This window comes from Rhineura floridana, chromosome 11 (assembly GCF_030035675.1).
Source record: "Rhineura floridana isolate rRhiFlo1 chromosome 11, rRhiFlo1.hap2, whole genome shotgun sequence".
Classification (NCBI taxonomy): domain Eukaryota; kingdom Metazoa; phylum Chordata; class Lepidosauria; order Squamata; family Rhineuridae; genus Rhineura; species Rhineura floridana.
The window spans coordinates 55,791,562-55,816,043 of NC_084490.1; the positions used below are offsets into that span (position 1 = coordinate 55,791,562).

The 24,482-nt window shown below is 45.4% G+C and overlaps 1 protein-coding gene across 9 annotated transcripts in view; it reads right to left on the minus strand.

The window, feature by feature from the left end:
* Positions 1–982: 982 nt before the first annotated feature.
* Positions 983–24,482, minus strand: part of GPATCH8 (G-patch domain containing 8) — a 104,410-nt gene continuing 80,910 nt past the window's right edge. For all 9 annotated transcript variants that reach the window (XM_061591128.1, XM_061591131.1, XM_061591130.1 and 6 more), the window contains 2 exons: positions 7,742–7,872; positions 983–7,025 (listed from right to left, as the gene is read on the minus strand). In XM_061591128.1, the coding sequence (XP_061447112.1) occupies positions 3,194–7,025; positions 7,742–7,872 (3,963 nt within the window). In that variant the 3' untranslated portion in view covers positions 983–3,193. The remainder of the gene's footprint in view (positions 7,026–7,741; positions 7,873–24,482) is intronic.

The window sequence follows — 24,482 nt, forward strand, 5'->3', positions numbered from 1 at the left end:
CTTCATGCTTAGGAAGAATTGACTACAAGTTTGGGAAGTACCTGAACGATTGCCTGTTGCAAGGTCAACTTCAGAGGCTCTGCTGCATATGCTTCTGCCAACTGCGAAACAGAAGGCAACCAAGAAAAGCCTTCTTGGTTGTGGTACTGCCTGTGGAACACTCTCCCCAGACTCACCTAATGCTTACCTATGTAGATGCCTTTTTTGATGGAGGGGAAAGGGCCTTTTTATCTTCCTAGGCTTTTTAAAATTAGTTTTCTAAATCCTGAAATATGGTTTGCTGCTTTTAAAAATATATTAGTGTTTTGTAGTTCATATTGATGACTATTGAGGATTTTTTGGGGTAATTCTTATTTGAAGGGTAGGATGTAAGTGCATTAATAAATAAAACAAATGAGCTGGGCAGCAAGAGGGAGCATAAGAATGGGAAATGTGGCCCAACTGCTGGGACAGGTTCATATTGAGTACTGATGTGGGAATCAGGGTTATATTCTCTGCTTCTTAACTCATCTCTTGCTTCCATTACTACCTCATCTGACGCATGCAGGCTGAACTTCAATGCCACTGAATGGGCTGAGCCTCTTCCTGCAGGCATTCTGTGGGGATCTAGAGAACAGAATGCAGAATCTCAAACATGTGAATTTTAGTTGCATCAGTTCAAGAAGCTAACTGCTCATTTGGACATGGTCCAGGATCTTGATGAGAGCCTAGGCAGAGGCAGATGGATCATAGCAACAAGGGATTCTTAAAAGGGTTAAGGCAGACAGGGATGCTTTTCCCAACAAAAGAAATATGGTATATGGTATGCAGGTAGCGATGACCAAAGGGGAGGGGAAAATTAGTCTGTGCTCTGTGCATGTAGTGAATAAATAAAGGACCATAAAAAGAGGTGATGGTGGTGGAAAGATTCCTAATATGAGGACTAGCAACTTGAATTGGATGTTTTGGGAAACAAGTACACACACACTTTCCCCCAAATTGCTAGTTTATTAGAAAGTTTATTTTCCTCATTTTTACAGCATGTATATATATTTATATATATACTTTTTATGTCACAAAAGTTAAATATAACCTGCTGATACTGAAGTAATAGTGCGTTCTCTTTGTTGTAAGCACTCTTGTGGAAGTCCAATCTCCTCCTGATCCCTGTTGGGGTGCTGCGTCTCCCATCTGAACCTCAAGGGAATGAAGCACTGACAAATTAATACTGTTACTTGTGGAATATCTACAGCGACTACCAACAACTGAGTCCCTTCGTCAGAGCAGCATTTTCCAGTGCTAGTTTCTTTGTTGCAAAATGTAAGGAAGCTTAGAGCAGTCTAGAGTCCAGGAATTTCAGGGCAACAGGTAACAGTGGTAATTTTCAAAATTTTGAAACAGAGGTCATGTCTCAGGATACAAGCTAGTAGTGCCCTTTTGGTCTGGACACAGGTGCCAAACAATTACCACTTTGTGTGAAGTTGGGCTCTTTTTTCACTCCTCCCCCAACTGAGACCTTGAGATTAACTGGCAGCCGCTACTTTTATTTGTTTTTTAGGAGTGGCAATTAGGTGGTTCCTTTTCTGTCAAGGGCAGACATCACCTACATTAAAAAGGGATAGTGGTGAGGAAAGGGCATCCCATAATTCTAGAAGAAAATCCCAAGAAAGAAGAGGAAGGGGCCTCAGAACAAAACACACCACTCAAAACCTCCCCAAAACATAAAAAGCACATATTTGAAAACAAGAAGCCTTAACACACACACCACACACCCCTACCTCTAGAAGCTACGTTGTTGCAATGACTCAAAACAAGTGGTTGAATCCCAGGAAAAATGGCTGGGCTCTTGATGTTTTTTGTGGGTCCCATCCCTTCCTGTGACTGAAAATGACCTCCTGCTCTGCCAAACCAACTGGCCATTTCTCTCAAACTAGTGGCCTGGCTACTGACTGAAGAACACAGTGAATACCTCAGCTGCCTCACAAGCCTGCTTTTCACAGAAATTATAACATATGTTATTACACAGGATGGAATTCATTAGCTGTGATACAAAGGGGTCCAGATCATTGCTCCCTTGTTTATTCCAAATCTCATCACATTTTCTCCTATAAAATGAGTTTTTTTTTCATTTTATGGGTACATTAAAAAAAATGAGCTCAATAAAATATACATGCTTGAAGTCATCTTGTGCCCTAGCCACACAACTAGAAGCACTGAACCTTTGACAAGTGTTTCCTTTTCAACTACATCAAAATGTATAGATAACCAAAGCCACCTGAACGAGTACCACTCAAAGAACGGGCTGTTAAAAAAATGTTATTGCAGTATACTACCAATATGGAACATTTGTCAGAGGGGCTACAAAAAGCAGCATTGACATGTACAGAGTTCAGTGCAATTTCTTACATTTTTTCTTCTTCTGAAAAAAACCATAAGTTAATAAGGAACCATCAATATTACAGAGGAAAGAGTACAAGTTACAGAGTCATGTTCAGGATGTTCACAGGACTCCATTACAACATATTGCTTCAAGGACTGATAAAGGGACTGCTCTCTCTCACAGCAGCATTATGAAGGGTGTGTAAAAAGGAGAGCACTGCCAAGCCTGCCTGATGTTGGAAACTGGTCAGTGACAAGCAAGTTCCCCATTGGTGATGCTCAGCGGAGACCACTGAACATAGTTCTCAATTAGGAGCTGGAGAGGGAGGAGGGCAACAGAGGGGTGGGTCGAAGTGCTCAATATCTCTTGGCTCTTTTGCTCAGGTTAAGCTTTATGGTGGATTCAAATCACTATTTTCACGCTTTATACTAACAGATAGTGGTGCCAAAAACAGACCGACACTGCCCACTTAGGTCTTCAAAGTGGGAAGTAAATGATAGTATGAGCATTGGAAATTAAAGAGGGGCGCACCTGCTAAAGTACCTCGCATCCCTACAGAGGTGAATATAGAGCAACTCCCCTGGATGCATGAGCCCCTGAAACTCTTTACAGGCAAACTACCAGCAACACAGCTCCCCGCTCTTTCACAGATCTGTTACCTCAAGTCTCCCTTTCCCTGTCCAATCCTCCTCCTCTTCGGCTGTTCTCAGGTCCAGCGACAGCCACCGCCTTTCAGAGAGTAAGAGACTGAGACGCACGCACAGAGACAGGCAGACATGCCCCTGTCTTCTCTTCCCCCTAACCCTCCCCTCCCCAGCTGCCTCTCTCACTCCTTCATGTGCCATGGCTGGGTGGGTGCTGCAAATCCTGTCCTGAGAAAATGGGGTGCAGAAGGGGGTGGAGGTGCAATGCCGTGGCAGCAGCTGTAGCTGGCCGGGGTGCCAGGAGGGTTGGGTAGAGGGCAGCATGGGGGACAGGATGAAAAGTAAAGGGACCTGGATGGATGGCAGAGGCAGGGATGATATGGATGGGGTGGCTGGCTAGGAAAGTGGCAGGATGCCCTGGGATGATTGAATGGGTTAAGTGGGACAGTGAGATGGGGGTCAAATGGGGCTGAGGGATGTGGTGCACTTGAGCGAGAGGCTGGGGGTGAGGGTGGGGGTGAATCCCAATGGCTGCAGCAGCTGCTGCGGCATGATGCTGCAGGATGGCGTGCTGCACGGTGGTAATGGAGGTGGCTGCAGCGGCTGCCGGCTGCTGGATGTGGATGGGCTGCAGGGCAGGGGCTGTGACAGGAGCTAAGGCTGCTGAGGCAGGAAAGGCCTTGACCTGCTTGGCAAGGAGCTGTTGCTGAATGTGCTGCTGAGCAGCCTGTTGGAGCTTGCTGTATTTCTCCATCTCCTCAGGGGTGAAGGTGATGGGCTGGCTCTCCAGCGGGGCCAGGGAAGAATCCTCAGCACCTTCTGGCTCCCCGCTGATGCTCGGCTCCCCACTCTGTGGTACATAGCCAGAGAAGTGCTCCACTTCAGGTACCAAAGGAACCATCCTGCCTTCCATGGAGACAGGCTGGACTCCACTGTCCAGAGGCTCCACAGCTTCACCTTCAGTGGGGTCGGGGAGGAAGGTGTGTGTCACAGCCAGATCACCAGATCCAAAGTGTTCCGGGAGCACCGGTGGCTCAAGGGGCACAGGGGCTATCTCTGTGGCCACTTCTTCTGGTTTCTGATCCTCTGGAAGGCTGTCCTGGGTTCCCATCACCAGGGTTTCCTCTGCTAGGGGTTGGCTTGCCACAACTGCCTCACCAGCATCGTGAGTGGCTTCGTTGAGCTCTGACAGCTCCAGTTCCTCTCCGGTTCCTAAACCAGATTCCTCACACTGCTTGGCATTTGGCTTTCGGACAGTGGGGAGCTTCCCAATTAATGGAAGGACAGGCTTGTTGCCTAGGGAGGGTGGGAGCTTTGGGCCAAAATAGCCTTGTGGGGGATCTTTCAGCTTTATCCCAACCTTGTGGAGCCCTGCAAGGGAGTCCTCATTACTGCTGGGCTTCTTCTCCACCTTCCTGGACTGAACTTTTTCCAGAAGGAGCTTGGCTGTGGCTGAGTTCTTCTCCTCTGAGCTACAGTGGCTCCCCAAGCTGGAGCTGCCACTGTTTTGGGAGAGACTGCTGATCCCTGTCACTTCATCTCCTCTTGCTTCCTCCTTTCTCGCAGGCCCTTCACCTTGCCTGCCTCTGAAGTAGTGCGGGGACTGTGAGCGGTAGATCTTTGAGCGGATGAAGTCTCGCCGGGCAGATCTCCTCTCGCCAGGGCTCTCATGGCCACGGGAGCCCTTCCTCGAAAGAGACCGCTGAGAAAGGCTTCTAGTGCTTCTGCTACGCTCCCGGCTGTAGCTCCTGCTCCGTTTCCAGCTGTGCCCTGTTCGGCTGCGGCTCCGTCGCTTCCCCCGGCTGTGGCTGCAGCTACTGCTGCGAGTCCTGCCCCGGCTTCTTGTCCTTGACCTCCCCCTAGTGTGAGTTCGACTTCTGCTTCGGCTCCGGGACCTGCTCCTGCTCAAACTATAGTCATCCTCTGAAGAGGAGTATTTGTGCCGTTTTGACCTGTGCTTGGAGCTGGCGTAGTCTGAATCATCCTCCGAGCCATGAGAGCGCTTGGTACGACTCCGTGACCGGTCGCTGTAGTCACTATAGCTGTCTTCCGAGTAGCTGCGCCGCCGGCTGTACCGACTGTTGTCCGAGGAGGCATACGAACTCGTTGAGTATGACCTCTGGGATGACCTTCGGGAGGAATGCCTACGTCCTGACCGGGAGCGGCTTCGTGAACAGTCGCTGCCAGAGTCATAATCATCACTGTACTGTGAAGCAGACTTCTGCCTGGAGTGCTTGTGGCAGGAGTCCTCATCGCTCTCATAGCCACCACTGCTCTGCTGGCCTCGGTGGCTGGGGTGGCCAGATGCAGAGGTGGAAGCCCGCCTTTTGGTTGCAGACAATGCCTGCTGCAGGTCTCCCTTGGCTTTTTTGCTGCGGTGATCTTGGGAAGAGGTGCCACTGTCCTCTTTCTTGCTGCTGCTTTCTTCAGTAGAAAGAGGCTTCTGCTGAGAGTTTTGAGTGCACCACTTCCTTTTCTTGGCGTGGCCAGCGTCATCGGTCCCTTGTGCCCTGTCAGGCTCAGCAGAAGAGGAAAGCTTGCTCTTTTTGTGTTTGTGTTTCTTTCGTTTCTTGGATTTCTCCTCTGCCAGGTCCCCATCTCTGCTTTTGTCCTCTGCCTCATCTTTGCGTCTGTGTTTATGCTTGGTGGACTTCTTATGCTTCTTCTTCTTCTTGTGTTTGTGGGATTTCCCCATTTTGTCCTTGCGACCAACAAGGCTGCCTTTGCTGCTGTCTTCTGGACCGTCACCCTTGCCAGTAGATACAGGGTTAGTCTCCTGTTTGCTGCACACTGGCAGAGACCTGCTTTCTGGCATTGTGGTGGAGGTGCCCACTAGAAGGTTTACCTCTTTGTTCTTGTTCATGCTGCCATCTTCAGCAGACAGCACTTTCTCCTTGGGAAGGCTGGTTGCAGCTTTCTGCTTTTCCATTCCTTTAGCTTTAATGTCTTTGTTACGAGACAGCTTAAAGTCAAAATACAAGGGATTGCAACTGTATGACACAGAGGGCTCTGCTTTGGTGAAAATCAGCAGTTCTGAAGGCCACTGAAGAGTGGTGCTCTCATCTTTACTCAGCACTGGAAAGAAAGGCCCTGTTAAATGCTTAGGCCCATCTGTGGTTTCTTTACTGGTTGATGCAAGCTGCGGAAGCTCTTTAGTGACCTCCGGCTCTTTAGAGTCACTTCCTTTGAGCTGTTTGCCTTCCTGCCTGCCAGTCTCTTCCAGGGTGTCTTTATCTTCAATTTTGCTGCTTTTGCTGGAAGGACTCGGTTCCTTCTGATGGGCAGCACACTGTGCCACTGCTGCCTTTTCAACATTCTTTGCAACTTTGGGTTTAGGAGAGTTGCTCCGCTTCCTTTCATGTGCCAATTTCTTGCTCAGAGCTTCCGCTTCTACTTGCTCTGTAGCCTTCATAAACAGCAGGAACTGAAAGTTTGGTTTCACCTTGCAGTGAGCAGGTGGGATGTAGTGATAATACTCTGGTTCTAGTGCCATCGGCCCATCGTCTCGTTTCATCTTTTTCAATTTCGACAGTGTGGTGTTTAGACCTTCTTTTTCATGTGCTTGCTCCTCTTCGTCTCCTTTGCTGTCAGGGCTGTTTGTTCCCTCAATCTCTCCAACTTTCCCCAAAGCGACACAATCAGAATGGGCTCTCTCGTCAGCTTTGGCTTCATCATCAGGAGAACTGGATTCATCTACATGGTCCTTGAAGACAGAGGCAATTGACTCTAGTTTCACAGGAGCCTTTTTGGCGAATGAGAAAGAGACACCAATCTTAAGAGGGTTAACCCCTGAGCTGATGGCTTGTGGTACCTGGACAGGAACCTGCCCAAGCCCAGTACTGCTAGTAGTTTGTCCACTGGCACAACCAATTCCCTTGTCTGTGGTCATGCTGGTAACCTGCCCAGATGCTGATGAGAAAGAGGAGCAACTACTGGGAGCTGGTGAATCGATGTCATCCTCTCCTCCTTCCTCGTCTACAGCCACAGTAGTGGTTCTAAACATCGGCCCACTTCCTGGAGCACTGGGGGATTGAGAAGTGGGGGGGGGAGAGAGAGAGAGAGGATAGTTAGAACTTCTGGTTATTAATATATTTCACCTTCGTCTATTCACCCTTTCACTACCTTTCTCAAACTACTTTGAGAGCTAGGCAAATGTCCAGGAACAAACATTTACTCAACAGCTCCACTGTATAAAATGTGGAATAATAAATGTGCTTCAACAGTACATCCATGATAGAATTCAAGTATTTGTTAATTAAAACAGGGGTGTAAGATTCAAGCTTTCATGGTTACAGAGAAAAAATCAAGACAGTGGGTGGGGTACAAAGCTTCAAAAGGTTATGATACACACATGGAGCTTTACATAAGTCAGGGCTGCCTCATTCATTTCAGGGCTGACGCTTTTCCCAACACAGATTCTGTTCATGTATAAGCCACCAGAGCTGTAATATTTAATAGCACTATCTCCATCCACCTACATGCCATGGACACTGTCCTTCCAAAACCTGTTTTTGGTGAAGGGGGAGAAAGGAAAATGGAATTTGGACCAGCAACTAGTAAGCCAAGCATCCCTCTTTTTTTGGAGGTGGAGAGGGAAGAGTTGATCAATTCTGTTCTACAAAAATCCAAACAGTAGTCCCCAGTAAATGACATGGACAAATGGGGAGGTTAACTGCATGTTTCATTTAACTAGCTTGCACAAATTTGCCTTTCATGGCATAAGCAGACCATCGCTTACCATTCAGTTTGCTTTCTCTGCTCAGCCAGCTCATGGAGACGCCGGAGGGCTTTCTCCTGCTTCCTTTCATCTTTCCGGGATCGCGATGAAACATTGCGAGCAAATTCTCTTTGCTTGAGATCCTTCAGCCTCTGCAACAAAGCAAGAAAAAGGAAAAGAGAGGGAAATAAGATGGACTATGAACATTTTTGGATTTTGCTAAAGAATTACCCAACTGGCCATCCCTAACCCATTCTATGTCCACTCATTAGAACAGGGGTGGCTAACCAGTGGTCCTCCAGATGTTGTGGTCCTCCAGACTGACTCCCATCAGTCCCAGCCAATATAGCCAATGGATAGGGATGATGGGAGATGTAGTCCAACAACACCTGCAGGGCCACAGGTTTCCCACCAGTGCACTAGACAATTTAGGGGAGCTCCCTGGATTCATAGGAAGAGCACACACTTCCCATGCAGAAGGTCCCAGATGCAACCTGCATCTCCATTTCAAAGTACCTCTGATAATAGGGGCCAGGAAAGACTTCTGCCTGCGACCCTGAACACAAAACATGTACAATACTGGTCTAGATGTTGCCGTGGTCTGACTCAGTAGTAGGCCAGTTCATACATTCACAGGGTGGGGTCACTACTCCTGCTTGTATTCCAGTAAAAGTTCCACAGCAGTAGCCAATTTAGACTGCAGGCAAGAAGCATCAAGGCACTTCCTAAAAAGGATTAAGGGAAGACAAAGGAAATACTTTATATGGGAGTACACAAGAACAAGGGGGAGGAACATTTCTATCTCCCTAGATAATCCAGTAGGCTTAGAATTGCAGGTTTAAACAGAGACCTTTTCAGAGGAAAACTGGAGGAAGAGGCTTAAGAGCTAAACTTGTTAGCAAATCTGACTGCAACATTCCCATGACTGAACAAAGACTGGCAGTGGGGTGCTCTTGCTACAGAAACCACTCAGACTATCCGATTCTGTTTAGTGACACAGCAGATGTTCAAATGCTATATTGTGTTTAGGTTTAGCCTACCCCAACTCTCAAGATGTGCTCTTTGCATTCACAGAAGGGTTAGTGGTTTACCCTCCACAGTAATTTGACCTAACCATACCTTCCACATAACAAAAAGCAGGAAGAAATCAACAAAAAGTTTTGCCCCAACAGTCAAATGCATCATGTAAACATATGCCCGTAGAACCAACCAGTTTACGTGAATTTGTTCCCAGTCACCATTTGGAAGCTGTGGCTTTGGCACAAAACTCTGAATTTTCACCTCTAGCCCAGAGCAGACTCAACTCTAGCATTACTTGGCTGAAAAATGAACATCAATTTGAATGGATGAAATGATATAGTGGTGGGCTCTCCAAAACATGTAAGACATAAGTGAATGGGGTTATGGTTTCACTGAACTCAAGAGTGAAAGAGCAGAATGCATAGCTACATTCTCATACATGCACACAGAAAGACAGTGCTACAGATACTAATAGGAAAAAAACTCACTCTTATGATCTGGCCTCCACAATTTGCTTTCATTATATCAGCTGACAATATCATATCATTGGGGGGGGGAGTAAAAAAAATACATGAGAGCAGAAGAGAGAGAAAGAAAAAAGGGCAACCATTACTAACATAAATGCTCAGAATACCTGCAGGCTTATTCTATTGGATATGGAATGGGTTCAAAGCTATAAAGGTACAGAGGAGCAGGACTCATATCAACTGGGATAATGCTAATTTGCCAGGACAAATAAGCTGGGGATAGGTCCTACATATTCAAACGCTGGTTCTATGAAGCTGCTTTGAGCAGAAAGTAGGGAAAACACAAAGTAATTAATTATTCCTGGAACATGAGAGGATATTCTTTTTGAGAGGACCATTTACGTACATCAGGGATGCACAACCTATGGCCCTCCAGGTGTTAGAATGCAACTCCCATAGTACCTGACCATTGGCCATGCTGGCTGGGGCTGATGGGACTTGGAACCCCACAAAATTTGGACAGTCACAGGTTCCCCATCCCCTTCATTTTGGAAAGGTGAAGCTGAGGAAGAGGAATTGAGAGAACCAAACATCTTTAAAGTATGTTTATACAAGTCCAAAATTTAATAAATCAGCTCCCTCCCTAAACTACAAGCCCCAAAATGCTTTGGAAGCATTTATGAATTAGTTTGATTTTGTAGTGAATTTTGCATGAAACACTAAGCTTCTTCCAGCTCTTATGTGAATCACTCTTGCAATGTTCAACTTAAAATGTTCAAGAAGAGCATTATAGAAATTTCTTAAATAGAGTTGGGGAGGTCCTGGATGGGTAAACAAGACCTGTAGATTTACCCTTCTGTTATAGCCAGGGAACTCACAGACTTGTCAAATTGTGTTCACTCCTATTTTAGTAAGCCCATTTTAAGAAGACACACAGGTGGGAAAGTCAAGGCTTCATGAGAATGAACAAAAGTAGAAGCAGCGTGGGAAGACAGTACCAAAATTCACAGATCCCCCTGCAGTGGGAAGGCTTTTGCAATAAGCCCCACATGCACAACAGAGCTCTGCTATTAAAGAAAATTATAGCCCATTTTTAATTATGGGCCATAAGGATGCTTCTTACTTAGTGTGGGGAATGAAGAGTGCTATAGGCTATGCTCATCTGTAGAAGTTTGGCATGAAGTGTGACATGATTATAGGGCTACACTTGTTAGACTGGATCACAGGATAGGCCTTTGGGGGGGCTTGCTTCGTATTTCAAGTTAGCAGCTTAAGCTACAAATTTAGCTCCTTTGGCATAGTGCATTTTTAATATATGCAAGAGCTGGATATAGTTATCAGGGTTGTGTATATTGTCAGCTAAAAACCTTACACTTTGCAACAAAGTAATTGCATCAAGTAAGCTGATTTCAGAAACTTGTATTCATTATGCTCTGCTAGTCAGTGAAAAGGGCAAGTACTACCAGAGCACGGAGGTTCTGCCACTTGACCCCCTGAATTCTGGCTAGGACACCATTGCTTCTGCTCCCAGTGCTACCTTACAGTGCCTTACAAAAGTAATCAGACCTGACCAGTGCTCTCATATTACTGAATTATAAATGATAGGTACATTGTAATTTCGTTCTGTATGATATTTTATTTTGAAACACTGAAACTCAAAATCAATTACAGTAAGGTGACATTGGTTTTAAGTTGGGAAATGTTTATAAGGAACATAGAAAACTGAAACATGTTGCATATAGAACAAAATTACAATGTGCCATTTGTAATTCAGTAGTGTGAGCATTGGTCAGGGCTGTGGTTACTTTTGCAAAGGCACTGTACTTCCAACTGCTTTACCAGGCAATGTTCATACACAAAGCTGGTTTGTAAGTCATGCTAAGACACAGGTTGGTCACCTCTGTTTTAAAACTGAGACCCTCCAGATACTGTTGAACCCCAGCTACCACAATCAATGGTCAACAATGATGGGAGTTATAGTCTGAATGGTCACAGGCTAGCCATCCATGTTAAAACCATGGCTTTTGTCATTAACAAATTCTGCATTTACATGGTATAAATCATGGAATATACACAGCTCTGATCATGTCTTATTCTAAAGACTAAAACTTCACAAGTCTCCATGTCATGTTAATGTACTAGCCAATCCACTCACAGAGACTGCTTTACCTCAGTTTCCATCCTTTCACCTCAAAATAGTTAAAGAGTGGAGGCGGGCAGAGGAGAGAGAAAGCTAGGATATCTTTTACTTTGTCAATGTGCTGTCGTTGTGAAGGGGCATTCTAATATGCATTCATAGCACTATGGAACTCAAGAATAATAATTCTGGATAAATTATTCTGGAATAAAAATATCTAATATTGTTTATAAACCCTTCCTGGATAAAATGACTTTAAAGTACAAGAGCATCTGTACAACCCCAAGAACTTGCATCTGCACTCCTCCTTAATCTGGAATACTGCATTTTATTTGCATTCACTAACTTAGATGGAGTGAAGAAATCTATCAGCAGCAGTTTATTTTCCGCCTGTAGGCCACTCTTCTGCAAGGCACTCGCTTCCTCCTTTCACAGCCTGTCCTCCACCAATTATTAGGGCCTCACCTCTGTTGTGAGCCATGCTAGCAAGGGGTGAACCGACGCACAGGAGGGGGGCGAGGAAGACTTGGACTGAGGCATTCCCATCGGGGAAGGACCCAGCGAGGGGGGAGACATCGAAGCAGCTCCCGCCTTAGAATCCCAGACACTCTGCAGGACAGACACCCCCCGGACTGGCCGCCCACTCCCCTGCCTGACATGGCGCCTCTCCCCGTGCCTGCACCACAGAGGGCGAGAATGGAACTGAAGCTGAGGCCCCACCTTCACCCCGGTCCAGGAGGCAGATGCGGCGGGATATTCTACAAACCCAGCTCAGGAGGAGTCAGCGTTTATATGCACACCTCCTACTATGACTTGGGGCACATGCAAGTAGGGGGGCCGCCCAGCCCTACTTAAGCTGGGTGAGGGGGAAGGGTTAGTTGCTGAGTTAACATCTTAATGCCACCAAGTTGTGCTTAGAGAAGGATGCTGAATTCTGAGTAAGCTGTAGATAGATTCATGAAGCGCTCTGAACTGAAACTTTCTATTACTTCAAGAAAAAAAAGCTACAGCTGTGTCTGAGTTCCTCGAGTTCAGGCAGGACAACCGCCAGCTTCCTGGTGTCTTCCCCAATGGCAAGCTACTGGACGACAGTCAAGGCCTCTTCCTCCTCTGCCACTGACTGCCCTTCAGCTGCCATCCACTTCCTAGCTCTCTTGAGTCACCCCAGTCTGGGGGCTGTGCTGCTGGGCTTCCAGGTCAATCTTAACCATTTGTAGCTGTGGGGCTGGCAAGCCTCTGATATCTTGGTGGGCGGCCTCCATTTTCTCTTCAAGACTGTTTTTAAGCTGCTCCAACTCCTGGGTGAGCTGCTGGTATATCTGCTTTCTTTGCAGCCAGTCGTCTTGATGCTCCTTTTGCCTTTGCTGTTGGTCTTGCTCCCTTTGCCACTGGTCCTCCTGGCATGCCTGTTCTCTTTGCCACTGGTATATAAAATTAACCTATTTCAGGAGTGTTACTGTTCCTCTCTCCATTTTCGCTCAGGCACACCTCGCTCATAATTCCTCCTCCAGGAAATTCAATTCCACTTCTGACACCACTGTTTGCGTGCACCCCAATCTCCAAGTGATGAGAGACTTCCAGCGCTTATCCAGGGTTCAGTTTCCTTCAAATGAAGGTCATCGGAGACTGTGTTGTGTTTAGGATATATGGTTTTATTTACACATATATACAACCTAAGCATAAGATGGAAGGGGCTCAAAGCATTAACACTCCAACAGATCTGGCTTCCCCATTAGGTTTCTAGGGGAATGCCCAGTGCCACAGCTGCTTTGGATTCAGCACAGAGAACAAGTTAGGTTTTTGTCTCTTTCCAGCTCCAGATCAGACTAAAATACAAACACAGGCTACCTTGGCCCTAGGATTGGTGGGGAGGCATACCCCTTCCTGAAAGAGCACCACCAGCTCTTTAATCCTAAGGCACAAGGCTGAGGCTGCCTCTAGTGTTCTGGCTTAGGACTTCATGGCCTCCATGACGACCATGGGGCTGTCTCAAGTTGTCACTGGCCTGACACATAGGGCAGGGCACACCCTCGACTTGGTTTTTGCTCCAGATGGAGGAAGAGGTGGTCTGGAGATGGGAGGTTGGATGTCACCCCATTGTCATGGTCAGACCACTTCCTGGTGAAATTTAGACTTATGGCTCCGATCCTTCCCTGCAGGGGTGGTGGACAGATTAAGATGGTCCACCCAAAGAGACTAATGGAATCCATAGGATTCCTGAATGCCCTGGGGGAGTTCCCAGTAGATAGAACAGGTGACTCTGCTGAAGCTCTTGTCATGCTGCGAAACAGCGAGGTGCGTTGGGCTCTTGACACGATTGCCCCTAGCGCCCTGTCCGGCATTGTAGAGCCCAGTTTGCACCTTGGTACATCAGTGACCTAAGGGCAATGAAACAGGCTAGGCGATGGTTAGAGCGCAAGTGGCGAAAGACGTGCTGTGAGGCTGATCAGGCATGAGTAAAACATCATAACTGTGCCTACTGTGGTGGTGAGGGCAGCGAAGAAGGCTCACTTCTCTGCCTCCATCGCATCCTCAAGTAACCATCCGGTGGAGCTTTTCCATATTGTCAAGGGTCTGTTGACATCAACTCCAGGAAATTGAGTTTTAGACCCTTTGGAGACCCACTGTGAATTGTTTGCAAGGCACTTTGAGAGTAAAGTTGCTCGCCTCCGTAGCAGTCTTGATGCCCCATCCACATCTACTGTAGTTCCCAATGAGGTGTCCAGTGCAAGATCTTTTGCAACTTCTTGGGAACAGTTTCAGTTGATGCAGCCTGATGACGTAGACAAGGTGCTTGTGCTGATGCGGCCAGCAATGTGCCCTCTTGACACTTGCCCTTCTTGGCTTATTAAAGCTTGCAGAGGGGGCTTGACTGAGTGGATCCAGGGTGCGGTCAAAGCATCATTGCGGGAGGGAGTGGTTCCAGCTGCCTTGAAAGAGGCAGTGATCCGACTGCTCCTGAAAAAGCCCACTCTGGACCCATTGGTTTGTGACAACTATTGACTGGTAGCAAATACCCACTTCTTAGGGAAGGTGATTGAGAGGGTTGTGGTGCAGCAATTGCAAGGACTCTTGGATGAAACAGATTGTCTTGACCCGTTCCAGTCTGGGTTCAGGCTTGGTTATGGGACTGAATTGGCCTTGGTCGCCCTGATGGATGACCTTATTGGGAGAAGGACAGGGGGAGTGCAATCCTGTTATTCTTACTTGATCTCTCAGCAGCTTTTGATACCATTGACCATGGTATCCTTCTGGGCTGACTTGGTGAGATGGGTATTGGAGGCACTGTTTCACAGTGGTTCCAATCCTATCTCCAAGGTCATTCTCAGAGAATAACATTGGGTGACTGTCTTTTGGCCACCTGGCAGCTGTGTTGTGGGGTGCCACAGGGTATCATCTTGTCCCCAATGCTGTTTAACATCTACATGAAGCTAACATCTATATGAAGCCCTTGGGAGCAGTCATCAGATTTGGGGCGAGATGTCAGCAGTATGCTGATGATACCCAGCTCTATTTCTCCATGATATCTGAATCGGGAGAGGCCATGCAAGCCCTAGACAGCTGTCTGGACTTAGTGGTGGGCTGGATGAAGGCCAATAAAAGCTGAGTCTGAATCCTAGCAAGACGGAGGCACTGTGGGTTGGTGGTTCCCGGGTTCGGAGTTTGCCTGCTTTGGATGGGGTTGTACTCCCTCTGAAAGAGCAGGTTCATAGTCTGGGGGTGCTCCTGGATCCCTCTTTGTCACTAGAGGCCCGGGTGATCTCAGTGGCTAGGAGTGTCTTTTACCAGCTTCGGCTGGTAAGACAGCTGTGGCCGTTTCTGGACCAGGATAGCCTGACCACTGTTGTCCATGCACTGGTAACCTCCAGGCTGGATTACTGTAATGAAATCTATGTAGGGCTGCCCTTGAGGTTGGTCTGGAAGTTGCAGCTGGTGCAAAATGCGGCGGCAAGACCGCTCACTGGGGCAGGGTATCATCAACATGTCACCCTGCAGCTGAAAGAATTGCACTGGCTGCCCATTTGCTACTGGGCTAAGTTCAAGGTTCTAGTTTTGGTGTACAAAGCCCTATACAGCTTGGGACCAGAATACCTGAAAGACCATCTTATCCCTTATATACCCAGTCAATCACTGCGCTCTGCAGGTGAGGGCCTCCTGCAGATACCATCTTATCAGGAGGTCCGTTCTGCACAACACAGGAAACGGACCTTTAGTGTGGCACCTACGCTATGGAATTCCCTCCCCTTAAATATTAGACAGGCGCCATCTCTGTTATCTTTTCGGCACCTACTGAAGACCTTCTTCTTTCAACAAGCCTTTGAAGTTGAGACCTATCCCAGTCTGTGTCTGTGTTGGAACTGCTTTTTAATATGTTCTTAAACCTTCTTTTTAAAAAAATTTTAGACAATGTTTTGAAAGCTTTTTTTAAGAAACGTTTTTAAAGATGTGCTTTAATGTGTTTTAAAGTTTGTTTTTATGTTTTTGTAAAGTTTTTAGTGCTTTTGTTTGCCGCCCTGGGCTCCTGCTGAGAGGAAGGGTGGGATATAAATCAAGTAATAAACAAACAAACAAACAATAAATAAATAAGGCAACCCATCTGCTCTTGAGCAAGTCTTTAGACATGTAAATCAGGTAGACTTGGCCAGACCCATTAGCTTAACAAAGGAACTGGCTTGACCAGCAGGTTCCTTCCTTACAAATCCCAACCTTACAGCTACAGAATCACAGGCTTTGAGGGGGCTCAAGGACATCATCCAGAACACTCCCCCCAATCCTATAACAATATTTTACAGCTTGAGTTTATGCGCACTTATGCAGGCGTTAAGCTCCACTGAGTTCAATGGTACTATGCAAGCATGCATAAGATTGAAGAATACATATGAAAAGTTTGTAGTCAAGAACAGTTGGAAGTGTGCCTGGAAAGGTTATAATAATAATTTTTAATAGGGATCTCTATTCGTTTTTTAAATACAAGCTTGAGGCTGTTCTGAGAACCTTCCGTTTTGCATGCCAAGAATCTGGTTTCATTATGAAGGAGACTCTAGTTCAGGGATAACGGACCTGTGACCATGTTATTGTTTTCCAACTCCCATCAACCACAGCCAGCGTGGGCAATGGTCTTACACCTACAGTCCAGCAACATCTGGAGGGCCATCCAGGTTCCCCATCCTTGCTCAAGTCTAGGAAACATGCCACAGAAGAGTTGTTAGTTAGGTGTCACAAGACTTTTGCTTGTTGAAAAACGCATTATCCTTTCTTCATTAATGAAAAAACATTTTGGACAGGGAATTAAAACTCAATACTTTATTCTGGACCAGATAAATACTTTCCCCACATTTTATTTTACTGATAAAATGTAACTGTTTAACACTTGAGCATGTGCGCGTGCCCCCCTATCTATATATACATATCTGTATCTATACACACGAGCCAGTGTGGCATAGTGGTTAGAGTGTCAGACTACAACCTGGGAGACCAGGGTTCGAATCCCCACATAGCCGTGAATTTCACTGGGTGACCTTGGGCCAGTCATTGCCTCTCAGCCTCAGGGGAAGGCAATGGTAAACCCCCTCTGAATACCGCTTACCATGAAAGCCCTATTCATAGGGTCGCCATAAGTCGGAATCGACTTGAAGGCAGTCCGTTTCCATTTTTCATATCTATACACACACCATTTGGGTTAGGTTTTTTTAAAAAAAATCATTTAATTCAGGGCAGGGCTGAACAATGCCCCTTGCCAACATATCTCTGCTCTGAGTTCCCTCTACCACCCAGGTTTTTTGTGATGCAAAGATGGGGGAGAAGTCAGTCTCCCTTTGCAAAATGTACTGTTCAGAAGTGCTCTAAGGTGTTTCAGAGGCAAATGCACAAGGATAGCAGCCCCAGCAGAGGGAGTAGGGAACTGCAGGGAGATTTGCCTGGCAATTTAAGTCCTCCCCTAAGGGCTTTTCTAAGACTTGCCTGGTAAGCAAAACATGTAAACCAAGGACAACAAGAAGATTCCTTTCAAGCAGGCCTAATGGTTTGTTAGCTTGTTAAATTGTTTGTTTGGGGATTATCTCAGAAGGTGGAGCTATCAACATTCTGTGTTCCAGAGAAATCCATCTCAAAAGCTGGGAACAGCAATTACAAAAATCTTGCTTTGGTCTCAGTTTTTAAAAGCTCACTCAATTCTCAGAGAAGCCAGCGTTCTAGGAAGAAGAGACAGAGAGAGAAGAAAAATATGTCAGCCATGATTCTCCTCATCCTCATGTAGTCAGGCAATGCTATTGTATAGGAATTCTCTCCCCTGAGATCCACCACCAAGTTCCCTCTTTGCAGCCAGTCCTCCCAGTATTTAGATGGAATAAAAAAGATTTTCAGCATCCATCAGATAATTTATAATTGTATTCTACTGATTTTATGCTATATTCTTGATTTTTAATGCTTTTATTTTTCACTCTTATTTATTCTTGTTTGTATTGTTATATTTTAGGGTGTGTGTGTAAGCTCTTTGGAAAAATTTAAACGTGTGGTAATAAGGGCTTCCTCTGCCAACTCCCAATAGCAGCCTCTCTCCCCCTCTCGCATAAGAACATAAGAAGAGCCTGCTGGATCAGGCCAGTGGCCAGTGGCCCATCTAGTCCAGCATCCTGTTCTCACAGTGGCCAACCAGGTGCAGGTGCTTTAAAAAAAAGGGTTTCAAGGCTGCTCAGGATAAAGGCTTGCAGATATCAGTAATGTAACCACAGCTGTTAATCTGGACTCTCAGGCTGCAGCACCGTACAAGCTTACTGGAGAGGAAGCGCCACTGAACTCAGTAGGATTTGCTTTTGAGTAAACAAGCATAGGTTCAGGCTGTAAATAATGAGGCAGAGATTTGTTGGTAAGCATGGGAGCCTGTTGGATCCATTAGACAGAGACACAAGTTACATGCTCCTGGAAAATCATGCTGTGTTCCCTTTTCTTCCTCTGCAGAGCTAGCCAGAAGCTTAGCAATGAATACCCTCTGCAGCCAAGTAGACTTGTAGTTTGCTTTTAATCTATATCCAGAATTCTCATGAAATAAATGTAACTGAACAGACAGGTGCATATAATCTCTATCTGTCTCTCTCCACACACAGCACACCTCACTTCCTTTTCCTGAATAGCTCCACCAAGAGGAGGAAACAGAAAGAGGCACTCTGCTGTTTCCACAGCACAAGGAGATTTGCTGGAATGAAGAAGAGCCACTTCACATGCTTTTTCTGGCCACTAGTTGCTCCAGTCCATGCAAGTACCAAGGTGAGCTCCTCAAAATCAGACATATCCTATCTGTCACAGCAGAGAGGTTTTTAAAGAAACCTCTTCACAGCGGCATCAGTTTGTTTGTGCTCTTAAAGCCACAATGTATTTTCTGTACATTTATTAAACTAAGAAATCATGTGCTTTATATGAAACAAAAAAAATATTTAACTTTTGCTTGAGGAAGAAAGCTACAAAACTGGCTTACTTTTCACAATAAAAGGAAAGGGAAGTCATCTTCCTGCTGAGAGGAAGGGCAGGATATAAATCAAATAATAAATAAATAAAATCTATTCAGCTACTCAGGCTAATATCCTATGCACACTTACTGGAGTGTAAGCCCCATTGAACTCAGTGGGCCTTAATTCCAAGTAAAAATGTATTTATTAAGAAACTCAATACAATTAGCAGTCTATTTAAGGTGCAATCCTAAGCATCTTTCCTTAGAAGTAAGGCCCACTGAAACTGTGGTAGGACTGGACTTTGCAGTTGGCTACTCAATAATGATTGTCTAGTAAGCTTAGCCACAATTAGTGGGCCTCTGATTTCATGTGTTTATTAGCCCAGGTAAAGCCCAAGTTATTAATGCATACTTTGATTAAACAGATACCTGCTTTGAAAATGCATACATTAGGTGTTGCAATATTAACATGAAATTGGACTTCACTGCTGGCTAGTAGAGAATAAAGGGCCAGCCACCAAGGTCAATCAGAAATTGTGAAGCCCTTGAAGGTAGCTAGCTCATATTAAGCAAGTGTGAGCCGTGCATCTCAAGTGATACAGGATGCTCTTACACAACAGGAAGCAGAGGAGTTGTCCCATTTATACTCAGCCTTCCTCCAAGGTACTCAAGTTCTCTCATTTCTTCTCTACAACAGCCCACTGATATAAGTCATGCATACCAGTTTCACTGCTAAGCAGAGATTAGAAATCTTGCTGTCCACATTATCTGCCATCAATATAACCCTGGCACTCAATATGTGTTGCATATCACATGTTGGGTAGGCCATGGGGGGGAAAAGGAACCATTCCATTCCAGCAAGTCATGGACAGGCACATTTGGCTAAATAATTCCCCCAATACTGGCACAAAGGGACTACTGAGTAACTTCTGACCAAAGCAGCTTTGGTATTTCTTGAGAGAATCCTGCTAATTGTTTTATCCAGCAATGTTGTTGACATTCCCTGCCTTGTGCAATGGCCTCAAAATATTTCAAAGTTGACATGATGAATCCTGTGATTTTCCTTCCTTCTCACTCAAGTGACTTTCGTGGCTTGGCTTCATATGTGGGAGTGACTGGCAGAGCGTGCCTAAGTCACATGAATGCACACAATTGTTGTTCTGAGAGCCCAGAATAGGTGAGGCCTGTGTATGAAGGGGCTCTTTCAGAGCTTTGCTTGCTTTCATTTGCTCCCTCTGGCAGTGCTGCTCTTTGTGGCAACACATTCATGATGCAATCCAGCAATTTCTGAATCAATGCCAGTAAGACCCCAGACAACGCTAAAGGTGACACTGGGTAGCATTTTATCTCTCTCGAAGTGCAATCAAGACAACTTGGCAGAGAAGCAAAACCATGAACACAGAATATGTTAGTGGCATCAGAGCGTGGCGCAAAACCAAGCCTGTATGTGCAGCTTGCCTATGAACATATGATGTGAGGGACACTGAAGAAAATATTTCTGTTCGTTAAAGCATGCTGGTAAAGTCAGTCTGGCCCACAGAATCCAACAGATTACTTCAACCTGGTTCATTCTCCTCTGCCTCAATCCCTTCTAAGTAAAGCTGACACTTTCTCAGTCTTCCTTATGTATTTGATAAAGTCACTGGCTCTTATTAAATACATAGCTAGTTAGTCTCTGAAATATCAAATCTGCTTTTTCTCTGCCTTTCAGGCAGTGTTCCCATTGGGCCTTTCACAATAAGAAACGCTACCAGGTTGCTGGCACTTCTTGCAGCTCTGCTGCCATTGGAAGTAGTGACATTTACTTCAAATCCTTAACAGTTAAGGAAAGTCAGACTGATACAACGCTCTGTCACCTTGGGCAGTCTTCCCCAACCTGATGTCTTCCAGATGTTTTGGATTCCCACTCCAATCAGTCTCAGTTAGCATGGCCCACGGTCAGGGATGATGAGATTTGTAGTCCAACATCATCTTGAAGAGTGGGGAATCTGGCCTTCAGGCCAATCTTGGCCTGCGAGGCCATTTTCTGAAAACTCTACTCTCCTGCCCATCAGCTGATGTCACTCAGATGGGCAGGTGATGTCAGCTGATGGGCAGGGGGGTGGGGTTCAATTCTGCATTGGCTATGTGTTCCAAGGAACTGGTGCACGGAGCCAAGGCAGCACGATTCCCCCCCCATCAGCTGATGAAAAGGGAGTTAAATCCTGCCCAGTTCTACAGGATTCAATGCAAACCCTTTACTGAATCATGAAAACACCTGCTAAAACAGAGGGGAAAGCCTTTGTCTTAGCAGGGTTTTCATTGCAAACCCCTTGTGTTCAGGAAGGGGTTACACTGAAAACCCTACTAAAATGAAGGTTCCCCCCCCCCCATTTTAGTGAGGGACTTCAAAGTGCCAAATCACCAGATGTCACTGTGATGTCATGTGATTGCCTACTTGTCAAATTTGGCCCACAAGGTCAATTCTGATAAGAATCTGGTTCATGGAGCCAAAACAATTTTCTACTCCTGGTATAACAGGTTGGAGAAGGCTATATAGGAAGTCCTCCCTGAAGTATATCAGAAATTTATTTTGACTACCAATCTCCTTTTTCCAACCTATACTCTGTCGTTCAAAATGCTGAAAAAAGTTGGGAGAAACAGTTCAACCCAGCACCAGTTTCATCAAACAGATAGGGGTGAATGGAAGATTTTTTTTAGCAGGAATGCTCCTATTTCCTTCACAACCACTCCCCACTCTTTTCCTCCGCTAGAGGTCTGGATACTATAGACATAGACCTGAGTAACTGGAATTGATCAGTTTCTTCCCCCAGTGGTAACATGCAGAGGTGTTACAGAGAAAGCGGAACCCCAGTTGCTATTCATCTTCCTGCTCCAGCATATTGTTTTTTATGTTTTTTAACCTTTTTTTAAAGATGTCTTCAAAGCTTTTTTAAAGTTGTTGTGTTTTAATGTATTTTAAAGTCTGTTTTTATGATGTTTTAAAGTGTTTTTAGTGCTTTTGGTTGCCGCCTTGGGCTCCTGCTGGGAGGAAGGACGGGATATAAAACAAATAATAAATAAATAAAATTATATTGTTCCTAGAGTCCCAACAGTCATGACAACCATCACTAAAATGGTCTCATCCTCCTCCAAAATAATTAATTTTAAATAAAAACTAAAAAAATTCAATGAAAAAAAATTCAGTAGATACAAAGTATAGCTCTTTTTTGCCCTGTAATTCTGAGAGGCCACAGGAAAACACACATCACTATCTGCCTCTCAGTCTGTCACCATGAGAACAACCAACCAGAAGGGACCAAGTGGCTTCGAATACACGACCCTCAACACAGGATATCCTAATCTTGAACCACCCTCTAAGGAAGGATATTCCAAGATCTCCTTATAGCCCCTCCCCCCTCTCGCTCGCTGTCCCTACACACACACACACGTACGTACGTACGTACGTATGTATGTACGTGTGTGTGTCTTTCCACCTTCATAGCTCAAAGTAAGGCAAAGCCATAAGGAAGCTAACTGTTGGGGAGGGAGAAGAACAGAAACCAAAGTTAAGTGTGAAGATTCAAGTGTGTGGGCAGGAATATGTTTAGACCAAAAGGCTACAAGTAAGCTGAACAACTTTTCAAAAGCTATAATCTAATCAAAATTGTTCTAAAACAAGTCATAAGAGATGCAGGGGATGAAGGAAGGAAAGGACTGGCTGAGGGAAATGAAATGAGGAAAGATGCCAAGGGAACATTGCAAGCTGCCCTGAACAAGATATACATTTATATAAATTCCATTCCTGTCTTTTTTGCAAGATAGCTGTGTTGTACTGAAGACAAGCTAGCAAGCCAGATAGGACCAATGTCCAAATTGCCTATGCTTGATTCATTTCAAATTGTGGTAGCACTCAAGGTCAGCTTAACTCAATGACTGAAATCATTTCTTCATGTTCCAAGAGATTTGTTCAGGTGCTTGACTTGGCTCCCTTGGCAGATGAAAAGGGGCTGTACCAACAGTGAGTCTCAGAGCAAGCATGTATACATGTGTAGGCAACCCCACATTCCTTCAACAGATGAAGGTGAAAGTAGGAGGTTGTTGGCTGACATCCACTGCTTGCTGAACTGACTACTTGCAGGGTCATAATAAATCCACTGCAGTCTCAACTGAGTGCTGGTGGATGCTGCAGTTCAAATTAAATCTTGGCATAGATCATTTGGGTGGGGGGACAACTCACATGGCTGGAAGAAGAGATGAAAAAATGTAATCCATGCACAACTTACGAGATGGAGTGGAATAACAAATCCTCTTACTATTACATATATGACCTGAATTTGTATTTGCATGCTTTCTAATCAGTCTTGACCTTAGCTAATAGAATGACAAGTCAACCTACTTCTTTCTACTTCAGGGGTGGAGAACTGTATCTGGCAGGCAAGCCAGATTGTTATCTCACACCCCTTGTGGTCCAAGGGGTGTGGCGGGTAGACCTGCCCACATGTCAATCACCTGACATCACAATGACATGAGGCGACTTTTTGCCAGCAGGGGTCTTCAGAAGCTCCTTTCAAAGTACTCTTGAGCAGTGCCTTAATAGGGGCTTTGCAGGCACCACCAATCAGCTGACTGGTGGTGGCTGAAACCCTCCCCCCCCCCATTTGGTTGAGCCAGGTTTTAACGTGTCCCACATCTGAAGTCATATATGAAATCAGATGTAAGGTAGGTTAGTGTGGCTTGGCCAAAGTGGGCTCGTGGGCCAAATAGGGAGGTCTGGTGGGCCTAACCAGGCCTGCTGGCTGGAGGTTCCCCACCCTTGCTCTACTTTATCATCTGAAAGCACATCTGGAGTTTGCCAGAAAGCGTGAGAGTGACCCATCTGCAATGTGGGAAAAGGTTTTGTGGTCAGATGAGAGCAAGATAGAGCTTTTTGGCCAAAAATCAAAGTGCGATGTGTGGTGCAAACCTAGCACTGCCCATGCCTCAAGACACACCATCCATCCCTATAGTGAAGTATAGTGGTGGAAGTATCATACTGTGGGGATGCTTCTCATCAACAGGGACTGGGCATCTTGTTAAATGTGAAGGAAGAATGGATGGAGCAAAATACAGGGAAATAATGCAACAGAACCTGCTTCAGTTCTCTAAATAATTGAAGCTTGGGAGGAAATTCACTTTTCAGCAGGGCAATGATCCCAAGCACAAGGCAAAAGTAACATTGGAGTGGCTCAAGAACAAAAAGGTGAATGTCCTACAGTGTCCCTGATCTCAATCCCATTGAGAATCTGTGGCACTCTATGAAAATTGTGGTCCACAAGCGACGTCCAACCAACCTGAACGACCTGGAGCGAATCTGCCATGAATGGGCCAAAATTTCTCTGACACTGTGTGCAAAGCTGGTACATTGTTGTTGTCATATACCTTCAAGTCAATTACAACTTACCTGCCCCAAAAGACTTAAAGCTGTTATTGCAGCGAAAGGTGGCTCTACTAAATATTAATGTGTGGGGATTGAATACTTATGTAAGCAACATGTTTCAGTTTTTTATGTTTCTTACAAACATTTCCCAACATAAAACCAATGTCACCTTACAATAATTGACTTTGAGTGTCAGTGTTTCAAAATAAAACATCATACACAACGAAATTACAATGTACCATTTGTAATTCAGTACAGTAGGGCCCCACTCATACAGCGGGTTACATTCCAGACCC